This window comes from Sebastes fasciatus, chromosome 6, assembly GCF_043250625.1.
Source record: "Sebastes fasciatus isolate fSebFas1 chromosome 6, fSebFas1.pri, whole genome shotgun sequence".
Taxonomy (NCBI): Eukaryota; Metazoa; Chordata; class Actinopteri; order Perciformes; family Sebastidae; genus Sebastes; species Sebastes fasciatus.
In genome coordinates, this window is record NC_133800.1 from 18,523,246 (window position 1) to 18,535,438 (window position 12,193).

Below are 12,193 nucleotides of genomic sequence, written 5' to 3' on the forward strand. Positions count from 1 at the left end.
AGGGGATGAAATAACAGCAGATGGGGGCGGTGGAGGGACGGTGAAGCAGATCAGTTTTGCCGTAATGTAGCAGTCTATCTGGCGCTGTCTCTAGTGTCTACTCCACACTCGACAAATTGCTGTCATTCAAGGTCAATGAGCTAGAATTACAGGGAAAAATAGACAATCTCTCGCACCATTTGAGCCCGCAATTCATAAGAACAGTGGTGTGTTTTAAATTAGCGCTCCAATTATATCGCTATGCCTTCTGGAGAGTGTTATCCAAGTGACCTGAGATAGTCTGACAGAAAACTCTCTGAATTGAGTGACTGATGTGCTGCAATGTGTGAGGTGACAGAGAAGAGAAAGCAAGGATGAGGCAGAGCTATGTGTGTTCTCATGCGATGCAGGAAATAGGAGCTGTCACTGGGTGGATACAGGTCAATGTGCAACAAAAATCCCCAATTTTATATTAGGTCAAGGATCAGGGCGTGTAACCACCTCAAACACACTGACAGGTTCTACTGTGCAAGTATTTATCCCAGTCTACTCATACGGTTACAACTTCACACCACCGAAAATACTGTATGCCCAATTTTGACCGACAACTGCACACTAAAAAAAAGACAAATACAGAAATACAAACAAAACTGAGATCACAGAATATATCCAGACTCGTTGTTCCGTGTTATAAATCTCAAAAAGAAGTTTGGAAGTCGGGGTCATTCGGAGCTCGGCCAAATGGAAGACAGCCGTGGTTTGCTGTCAGGAATGATAGAACGCCGTGTGGCCTATCTGGTGGCGGTTCATCCCCAAATAGTATAAAAATTCAATCTAGAAGTCATAAAAGTGGAGGGGGGTAAGGGGCAGCAAGATGGGCCCGGTGTGTGCTAGCTAATTAAAAAGCCATCTCATCATGTCCTCCACCGTGCCCTTGACTGAGTCTCTAGTCGCCATGTGTGCACGTGTGTGAGTGTGGGCATGTGTGTGTCTTTGTCTGTGCATTACAGAGTGAGAGGCTAAAGGGAAAGAGTGGAGAGATGACAAGGGGAGTGTATGAGTTGTGTTTGTGTGCCCACGTGCGTCTCACCATATCATCGTCTTTGCCCTTGACTTTGTATGTTCTCCAGGTCTTCCCGTCATCACTGTAGGCTACTTTGTAAGACTTGACGTACTCCGGGCTGCCGATACGCTTTGCACCCTGGGTAATTAGGCCTGTGACCCTCATTCTCCTCTGCAGGTTTATCTGTGGAGAATCAAAAAAATTGTTGCTTCATTTCCAGACAGTTTAAAATGTGCGCATCTGTGTCTGCGTGTGTGCACGAGTAGCGTGCGCATGCAAGTCATTGGAATCAAGTCGCCCCCTTTGTATCTTTTCTGTCAGGGCCATCCATCTTATTCAGAAAGTCTGTGATCAAATGGAACATTTAATCAATCCTCGCGCTCCAGATCCAGTCTGTCAACCCTGTGCAGACTGTCAATATGGTGCCAATGTAAAGCGGCTCGGAGAGCCAAGAGGAAGAGAGAGATAAGAATGAGGAAAGTGATGAATGTTTTCCATAGATCCTGCTTAGCGCACACAAAGCCGGATCATTACTATCTAAGCATGAAAGACGTGTTACACACAAGTTTAAGGGTTGTTTTGACTTGTCTTTCACTTTGATGTCGTCCATTTCAGCACATATTCCACATATTTTCCTCTCACAAATTAGGTTTTGGGTATGTGTATGTTTAATGTAGCACATCACTAGATATTCCCAATGCTGCATTTGCAGTTTTCAGGTGGATATCTGAATAATTTGGTATATATATATATAAAAATGCACATATCCGGCTTTACTATTACATATTGCTTTTATTTCTTTACTTTATGTTTAAACTATCACACTGTTTGGTCAAATCTGAAGCCAATGCTAAAGCTGCTCATCTGGGTCGTTGTCCGTGTTTTCGTCTTACAACTTTAACCCTTTCACAGTGTGTTTTCAGTTCATCAAAGTTAATAGTAACATTTTGGTCGCCTAAAGATTTCTAATTCAGCGTTCGGTTGTACTTAGCTCCACCCTCTAGTGTCACTTCTGCTTGCAAAAAAAAAAGACGCCAACGGCCATCGAGGCTTCAAAACAGCAGTCCACAAACCAATGGATGACTTCACGGTGACTACGTCCACTTCTTATATACAGACTATGGTCTCAGATCATCACACTCATGTAGTGGTGGTCTTCATCTCCATCCGTACTCCCGTGTCAAAACTGAATAACCCCCCTCCAACTGCAGGATGGCAGCAGACCTCAGAGACCAACAGTATGATTGATGTTACACATGCATGTTTTTCTACTGTCTTAAACCCATCATTACTGGCTGACTACAAAAGTGCCTCATTCGCCCTGTAATTCTGGTGAACTTGTTTAAAAAATCAGAGAAGTCTCTGGAGTTATTTTGTTATTTTTCTTAACGGCTGACGACAGCTCACTTCATATGAGGAAGCCTGTGGTGACTAAATAGTGCCGCTGTGTTGAGTTACTCAAACAATTTACTCAGAGGCACGCGCACACACACACACATACTGCCTAATTCTTTTTACAGTGAATATTAATATTGATACGAAAAGTAGGGCAGGAAAAGCACAAGGTAATTTCAGTACTATAATACTGTAAGACACTTGTGATAGTCTGTGACAAATGAGATAAAGTAAATAAACGGTGATGACAATTATTCATTAATCATTTTGGCACTACATTCACCACAAGCTGTTTCATTTTCAGGGAAAAAGGACACGTTGGCTCATCGAGCTCACCCTCTGACAAAATATAAAAACACAGCTGTCTCGTCTTCCATAGCTGCAGAACAGACTGGCAGCAATAATACAGTACTAAGTGAGTATTAAGGAAAAGGACCATTAACCTGAAATGGCCAAGAAATGCAAACTAAAACAGAATTTGAATTACTATTGTACGGCTCGAGGTCGCATTTATCCTCTCCGTCTCTTTTTTAAAATCATGCACTCTAGACAACAAAATCCATAACTTAATGTGCAAACAAACAAGACTATATTTCAGCTTATGCTTGTGAAGCTGAAGTCAGTTTATATTTAAGAACATGAACCACTTTAAAGCTAATCCACGAGAAATGGAAGTCTGACTTCACTGACAATGTGAACGCATTCAGGATGGTATTCTGGGGGCTTGAGCTCATTTTCCGGTGCAGGAATGTTAGCATTACTATGAAATAAGGCAATTTACAAGTAAAATATTTGAGAGTAAAAGCTCAAACAGATGGTCTGAGCCCACTAAGTTATAGTCTCCTTTTCTGTTAATGAAAGAAATTCTAAGCTGTGTCTCCTGAGGACATCAAAGACCAGAATACGAGCTCTTACAGATCCAGCATGAGAAGATAACTGTTTACATTCACCAACCTTGTCTGAACTGTCAAAATCGAATGGAGTGATGTATAATAATTCCATCACAGCGTTGATTTCCCTTCTAATTTACATTCATAGAGACTCAATTACAGATATTTTTCTACATACTTAAACCAACGCATCAAGTTAATTATACACAAGGACCCCTCTTAGAGCCTCAGAGCTGCGATGACCCACTCTTACTCATTCACAGCATTTCCCCGCTCTTCTCAGTTTTCTCCATAGAGATAGATACTTCTCGCACTAATTAGAAGCCTTGTCAGTAAAAGGCCACTGCCGGGGTAATTGGGGTGATCCTTCGCATTTTTAATGACCACTCAGAAACATACGTCTGTCAGCTCAGCGCTAATAGTGATGCATTTATTTGTTTGAGTGAGGCATCGTTGGAAACATCCTCTATGGGCAGGCCTTTGTCAACAGACGTACGTATATGTGTCAGTTGGGAGTAAAAGAGTGTGAGATGCAGTTAACCTAAAGTACTTAAAGGGACAGAGTGTAGGATTTAGTAGCATCTAGTGGTGTGGTTGCAGATTGCAACCAATTGAGTATCCCTCCGCTCACTCCTCCCTTTCCAAGACTGCGGCAACATGAGCCGCTGAGTGCAAAACCGTGGTAACGCCGTTCGCCTCGCTCAGAGGCCATCTTTACCATAATAAGCAACGGAGGTCAGACGGTGGTTGGCGGTACTACAGTTATGCACTCTGCGGCTCATGTTACCGCAGCTTCTCAAGCGTGTTGGAGAGCTACGGTGGCCTTCAGGCAACATAGAAAAGGGAAAGGCTCTCGGTTAGCCAGTGTTTGGTTTGTCTGTTCTAAAATGTCTGTCCCAAATTTTGATAACACGCGCATAGATGAACTCTAAGCCAAATGTAATGGCATTTTAACTTATGCCCATTACTCAGTGGCCATGACACTGAATCATTTCAGATTTTTTCACAGTCCATACTCATACCAAGACCTAAAATTACTATGTTTGAAATATTTTCTAAAATAAGCATGATTGTCTATCACTATGTATACTTTGATGCAGATCTTGAGATGAGAGATCATGAGATCAAGTTGCGGAATAAAAATTAATTTAAAAAAATAAAAAAATAGAAACTAGAGAATTCTGTGTCCTTAGCAGACATTAGGCGCTGGAGAGAAAACACTGTAGAAGACAAACTTTAGAATGTGGTCTTACCCTTATTTCACCCTTTCTTTTTCCTAAAACATACAGTGTCTTGTTTATGAAAGTGCTCTGAGTAAAATTCATGAGACTCTAAGGAAAATAACTTCTACATCAAATAATTTCTGTTCTCTAACTTTATTTTGAAACACAAAGAAAGTACCATGTGTTTGCATGGTGTCATTTAACCTGTTTTCCCTCTAAAGAATTGTTCACTGCTGTGAGAAAACATTCAGCATGTAACCATCAGCAACATCCTGGAACTGATTATGTTCTGTAGCAGTAAAGCCGCCCACACATGATCAGCGGAAAAAATCGCTCTGCGCTGGTTGTTTTTCTATGGGGAGAGCGGTGCCACCTGGCTAGGCGGGAGCGCTACTCTTGGCGTGGCGCACCGCTCGAAACTGCAACCAAGCGCTGCGGTCAAAATTAAAGTTATTTAAACCTCTGAACCTGGTTGCCGCTGACCTTTCATGAGCGCAACCAATGAGACAATACCTTCAACTGTTTTTGTTGCCTAGAAAAAGTGAATGACGTTCCTTGTACACTTTTTGATGACATATGATACCTGCGCTGTGCTTTTACTCTGCGCCTCACCTCACGGTGAGTGAAGAGCAAATCTCTTATCAAGTGAAGGCAGCTTTACTCACACACTACCTTCAGGAAACACAATTTTTGAAGCATCCTTGATATGTTTGGAACTGCATTACTACAGTTATTTTTAAGAAAAGATCAACAAGGTCATGGTCCTACTGACAAATATATCTTTAATTTCCCACTGGCCGTTTGAGATCACAGGTATAGTATAGTATAGTATAGTAATGACTGAGACGTATTTATCATGCTTATAACAAGGCAGATCTTGAGTTACAGTGAACAAAGACACAGGCTGCATTAACATGTGCAGAGAATTCTAGTTTCAACACAGTTTTTGTTCTTTGGATTTATATTTTCATCTACATTTCATCTACATTTTCATTTCATCTAGCCCAGTATAATAAGAAAACCGTGTCAGAAACTAATTTGAGTCATGCATCATATCTAGAGCTGAAACGATTAGTCGAGGTATCCATTAGTCGACCGTCAGGGAATTAATTGCCAACTATTTTAATAATTGATCAATCATTTTATTAATTTTACAAGCAAAACTGCGAAAAAAAATCATATTTTATATAGGACATGTATGATAGTTAACCAAGTATTTGGGGGGTTTTGAATTGTTGGGCTGACAAAACAAATCAATATTAGCAGGCGTTTTTCACCATTTCCTTACATTTTATAGATAGAACGGTTAGTTGATTGATCAAGAAAATCACCAACAGTATAAGGAATAACAAAAATAACCATTAGTCGTAGCCCTTATCATGACTAAAACTTAAATTCTTTCTCTCAAATACTTATAGTACTGCAGTGCTGCTGTAAGGGACTGGTTCACTTACTTATCTGCTGCTTAATCTGCTAAACAATGAAGAACAGCATCAAATAACCAGTTTTATACTTTCCATGAAATGCTCTCCAGAGCTCATTAAGCCTTGAAAATGTAACTGGATACACAGTGGATAGCTTCCAGCCCTTTATATTGTCAAGACCACTAACGGTTACCGAATATAATCATACCAACAAGCAAGGCCTCACACGCACATGCATGAAAGGTCAGGAGCAAATAAAGTGAGAAAATACTCTCAGTTGATTAAACGCTGAGATCTAAACTGTTGAGGGAATTGCAGCAGTATTGTAACGATTACATTGTCCTCTGTCCTTGAAGCTACCAAAGAGCCCTGTGGCACTGTTGTGTAAAAAAATGAGCACACACACATTTTAAAAGTCTTATCTCTCTTATTGTGCTGTCTTTTTCTATAACACACATGCAGACATTAGGTACATACTGAAATTACATCAGCGTTTTGTTGTTTTTCCTCTTTTTGGTTGATTTACAGCGGTGGAGAAAAAAAAATTGATACAGCATAGTATCACGATGTTTTGCATGGCAATATTGTATTGATACACGGACATCAAGTATCAATCCTTTATAACTGCATATAAACTATTAACCGCTTAACAATCAAGACGCTATATATTCTGTCTTTCAGAGATTGTAGCAGGATCAGCCTAAAAGCCAGAGTGAAGATACTGCTATAATATGAAACTGAGGAATCGATTGGTACCAACAGTATCATGTTCGCTTGTCGGGAAGAATGCTAAATAACGCTGCAAAGTTATGCTTAATTTTGGCGAGGAAAATCTGGCATGGCCATTTTCAAAAGGGGTCCCTTGACATCTGACCTCAAGATATGTGAATGAAAACTCTAAGATGAACGGAGTGATAGATGATAGATAAAACAGATGTTGACAAACTGCATAATTTGCAGTTGAAAAAAAGTAATTCATCATAATATATCTTATCGCAATACTCAGTATATCGCAACATGTTTAAAATCGCAATAACATCGTATCGTGATTTAAAGCAGCAGTAGGTAGAAATGGAGCAAATGTGATTTAAAAAAAGGTATTTTTATAAAACGGTCACTATATCCTGACAGTAGCGAATGAGACAGGTAATCTGAAAAAAATTGTGTGCCCCTGTGTCCCCCGATGCTCCAAATGGTATCTGCAAGATTTCACAGACTGGAGGAAAACAACCAATCAGAGCCGACCTGGAGCCTGCCGTCTCTGAGCAGCTGTCAATCACTCGCGAACTCTGATCAAACGGTCAAACTAGGCAGCGCTGATCAAATATGAATCAATATTCTGTTACTGTAATGCCTATTTCTTGCCTCAAATGTTTTCAGAAACATCTTGTAGTGTACTGTTTAGCTGTAAAATGGGAAAGTTTGTGACCTGGCAGCCATGTTGAGATCAGTTGAGTTAATAACAAGCACCACCCACCAGCCGGAGCAAACTTTTATCATTTCACAGCTAAACAAAATATTCTGCCTACTGCAGGTTTAAGTATTGTGGTAATATTGTATCGTGGGGCCTCTGGTGATTCCGACCCCTACTGATTTATACAATGTTTGATGTGTAAGGTAATCACATCCAACCACAGTCACATGCCAGAGAAAGTTTGAGATGTCGGTGACTCATTGTGAAAGTGGCCACTCAACCAATATCCCTGCACAGCGCACAAAAATAATCCACACCATGTCACAACCTCGCAGTAACAGCCAGTGATATGCAATCATGCTATCATTGTGTGTGGTCATAGGGGCATTGCAAACGTTCACAGGATTTGAAATGGCCTAAACAAACTGTCCAGATGTGAAACAGCACTGAGATGCTGCAGCAGGTCCAGGAATAGACCGCCTCACCAACCACCTGTCAGTGATTTGTAGCAGTTCTACCTGGGAAGAGGTGGTCACAACTGTTAGACAGCTGTTGGAGACTGATGAATTAATCATGGCAGACATCTAGGTTTCTAGCTCTGAGTGCTGCATTAAGTTTAAGCTCATGAAATTATTTTCATCTAAGAATACGATGTGGTAGGGAATTTGATTGCAGTCGAAACATATTATGCAATAAGGCAGAGTAACACTTTTTGTACTGCAGTGTATGTATTCAAATGCTTTATTCAATTACTAATGATTGCAGTCATGCTGGGAATAAACTGTAATGGAAAGGTATTTGACAGGGTCACATCACAACCACATAACAGACTGTTCAATGTTTTATTAACAAAGTAGCAGAAGCAGCAGCAGCATATAGATACGCCAAAATATGTGAACCCACTGATGGAGATCTGCATCTGAACATTATGTTATTAACAGTTTACCGCCCATTAAATTATGTATAGACCCTCTTAGCCCTCACAAGTCATTTGGTTTGTTTCATTCTTCCAACGCAGCCTGCTGGAGCTACATTTTGCTGATATTGGCCAGACCGGCAGCATATTTCCCTCGAGTGTTCAAATGCAATTTTATGTGTGAGCTAGTCGTGGCGAGGCTGTGGAAAACTGATATTCTGACAGTACACAGATATGTGTGTGTGTGTGTGGCAAGCTCGATTCACAAACACACGAACCAACATGAATGCAAACAAAACACATATACAGTGAATGCATGCTTTTGTCTGCACTTCTATGATGTATTATTCAAAGTGTGTTGCTCTGCTTTGGATTTGAAAGAGCTGACACTGGCTGACATTCAAAGACTGCACCAGAGAAATCCTTACAAATAGCCCGACAAATCTGATCCCTAACCCGATTGAGTCGTCATCTGCCAGTATAACCTGTTTTACATGAGAGACATGCAGATGCAGTCACGCCACATCACTCTGTACTACAAAAGCACACCTCCGACTCCTTAACATAATCCCAAAACACTGACATGACTGTACACCTCTGTACTCACGTCCCAATTATCCAGGCCCTCTGTAGAAACACACAATGCCCCTACAGCATCCCGCGCAACATCCCACGTGGCATCATTAAAGTCAAACAAACCGCCTGAATGTTTTATGTCCCGTTCTCCTCAGCCTCTCCATGTGCCAGGCTCCCTTTCTCTCACTCATGTCGGCTGTTTCTTTGACGCTCTCTCTCTCTCTTTTTACTTTATTTTTTTTTTTTTACAAATCCATTTTTGCCCCGTGTTACTATTCTCTTGTTGTTAGGTACAGCTTCACTTTCCCCATCGCGCTGTCACGCTGTAGTATGTTTTTCTATTACATTTTGTTCACGGTTCACTGTCCGTGTATCATGTATCTGATAACCGCCCACTTCAAAGGTTGCTGTCAGCATTTCTGTCATCACAGGAGTGACTCAAGAGTAAGAGAAATGTAACAGAGCTGAAAAAACATTATTTATACAATAGTTAATCAATCAACTAGCTAAATGATTCATTTCTCTCACTGTTTTTATTTCTATCTGGAATATTGCACAATCTATGGGATGAGACTGTCATCTTTGGACTGAACTGGAGTTGGGGGGACATTTACACTGTATATCATAGCTATACATCATCTGGCAGTTGCTCTATATGCCACAGCCGTTTCAGCTCGTAGTCATAATGTGTGACTATTTGCTCAACATAAATCAACAATCAGTTCTACATAGGTCATAAACTGGAGCCAGATCATTTCAGGTGAGGGAGCTGCAGCATCTTCAATACCATCTCTTCAATCATTGCCTAATGCAAAGAGGTTCCTAGGGTTACAATTCTATAATAGTACACTTTGGGAGTGATTTTTCTGCATTAAAACAGGCCCGAACAATTAAAAGCAATGGGATCTGGGCTTTCAGAAAAACCATGAAATCTACAGTATCAATCTGTCTGCTGTTTGACAATGAGCCCCAAACTAATGGCACAGCTTGAAGGTTAAATTTAACAAAGCCTAAGTAAGAGGATACTTGTGTGTATCAAACCTGCCTGCTTTTCTTTTTATTTCATAATTCACAGGTTTTCAGCTGAAGGTAGTCATAGAAACATTTTAAGGTATTTACAAAAGGACAAAAGCGGGACTGAATTGTTATGCTGAATTCAATTTCTTTGTGGGAAACAAGAAAATTATATTACTGTTGAGTTTTGTGCAAAAATATCTCTCAAAAACTCTCTCTCTCTTGACAGCAGAATGGTTTGCAGATAACAATTTACATAAGACCTAATCTCTATAAACAGATTCTGCATTCATAGGAAGAATCTCTAGGCAACGGGAGAAGAATTTTGGTATCGGAAGTGTTCTGTTTGAGCAGGCGTTGGTTGAATGCAGGTAAACAGTCCGTGTGGAGAGCAAAAGATGTGGAACGCATTGGCCGAAATGCAGTCTAGGAACCCACCGGCTATCGTCTGATGATGATTTAGCTTTTTATTGGTTTAAAATTAGCTTGTAAACTGGCTACTTGTGAAACAATCCGGTCGTACACGTCATCTCTCAACTCCAACTCCAGTCTCACATCTCAAGTTGCTAATTGGACTATAAACAATGAGCAGCGCATGGATGTGCGCACATGTTGGCAACAGAAGTGGTGTTTTGCCCCAGCCATCCAGACAAGTTCGCTAGCTTTAAACATTAAATTAAAACATTTATCGGCATCAAAATGTTTGGTTGTTGCGTGTTTGGTTGTGTGAATCGATATTCCAACAGCTGACTCAAGTTCTAGAGAATCCCGTTGGAAATTAGCCCTAGCCACCAGCCAAATGCTGGTAAAATATGCACGTGGTTGCTATATTTGCTTTCCTCACCAGCCAAAAAAAAAATGGTAATCTACGGAGTGGCTGGTAGATTTTGTAATCTGATGTAACGTTACACGCTAGGTTTCTCCACCAGATACGTGTATATATCTGGCAACTGAATATTGGGCTACTTGCTAATGTCTTCTACTCACTCACTAAGGGCACACGGATCTGGAAAGTCAATTTGTTAAGGTTGCATTCACGATCTTTGGTGGTCAATGTCCTTGCATAGCCTGACAAGCTATTGCACTTCACCGTACTTCCGTTGCCAAAATATGTGCACACACTTACATACATCACTGTTTTTTAACTGTAAAAGGGTCTATGCATTGAGTAATTACAATACTGTGCCTCATACTTCTGTTGCAAGGGAATGTCTATTGCTGAAGACAATTTATGACACAAAATACAGCAAGAGCCAAAGCAGTTACAAAGGTGAGCATGTCACAACTAAACGTCAAAACAAGAGATGGCACGGTTGAGTAACTGTCTTCACCAAAGATGCAGTCACAGCCACTAGCTGGAGACAGCTTTACCCTTTCACGCTGTTCATCACCCTTGACTACCTGCATCTGTTCTACCTCCAGCTCACACTTTTTATTGCTCTTTATTACCAGTAAATGAGACATCACTTTTACAGTATCAGTAATTAACTCTAAAGTTAACACATTTTCACATTTTCTTCTAACCATCAACTACAAACAAGTGACGTTAAACGGTAGGGAACTTAAATATAACAATCTAAGCCACAACAAACAAGAGAATAAAGAAGTGTATTTATAATTTTTGGCCCGTGTTTTCATTCATTTGTGTCTAGCACTGGCCGGGCTCTGCGTGTGTCCTGTCCTGTGACTGTGCTTTACCTGGATCCATGGCCATCTGTCATTTTCGGCAGCAGTCCAGGCATTGACCAGGCCCTTCTTGTTGAGGCGTGCAAAGTACGGGTACCACTTCTGCAAGCCGAAGAGAGCGCGGTGGGTGGAAGAGGCCGTTATCTGCTGGTTGGAGATAATACCGCCCTCCATGCCCAGTGGTCCAGAGCATCCTGAGTGAGGACAGGGAGAAAGAGACAGATGAGCCTTCATGTAATTTCAGCACTCTAAAACATATGCAGTGCATATAGATTTCTAAAAATACCACAACGACCGCATTTTGTAATGTCAGTGATTTTGTCCTCCACATCTTGTTGCATTTTTCTCCTCAACGTTTCCACATCAGAGTCTATATCCTTGTTTATCTAGGGGAAGAAAACCTCAGTCTCCTCTCCTTGTGCAGTATCAGGCACGGTCATTAAAACTGCAACTTGTGCCAGGAAAACAACCTCAACAATTCAACTGGGATTGAACCTTTGTTCCAAACCGCTGTGGTGTAACGCCATCAAAAGTGAATCCGATGTGACTGCAGGTCCTCAGAATCCTTCAGCCTGAATAAATTGTGTTATAAAGCTGTATAACTGAGACTGCA

At 40.8% G+C, this 12,193-nt stretch overlaps 1 protein-coding gene across 3 annotated transcripts in view; it reads right to left on the reverse strand.

Annotated features, from left to right (window-relative positions):
- edil3a (EGF-like repeats and discoidin I-like domains 3a) overlaps positions 1-12,193 on the reverse strand; it is a 127,698-nt gene that overhangs the window by 37,480 nt on the left and 78,025 nt on the right. For all 3 annotated transcript variants that reach the window (XM_074638226.1, XM_074638225.1, XM_074638227.1), the window contains exons 5-6: positions 11,593-11,774; positions 1,070-1,225 (exon numbers count right to left, since the gene is read on the reverse strand). In XM_074638226.1, the coding sequence (XP_074494327.1) occupies positions 1,070-1,225; positions 11,593-11,774 (338 nt within the window). The remainder of the gene's footprint in view (positions 1-1,069; positions 1,226-11,592; positions 11,775-12,193) is intronic.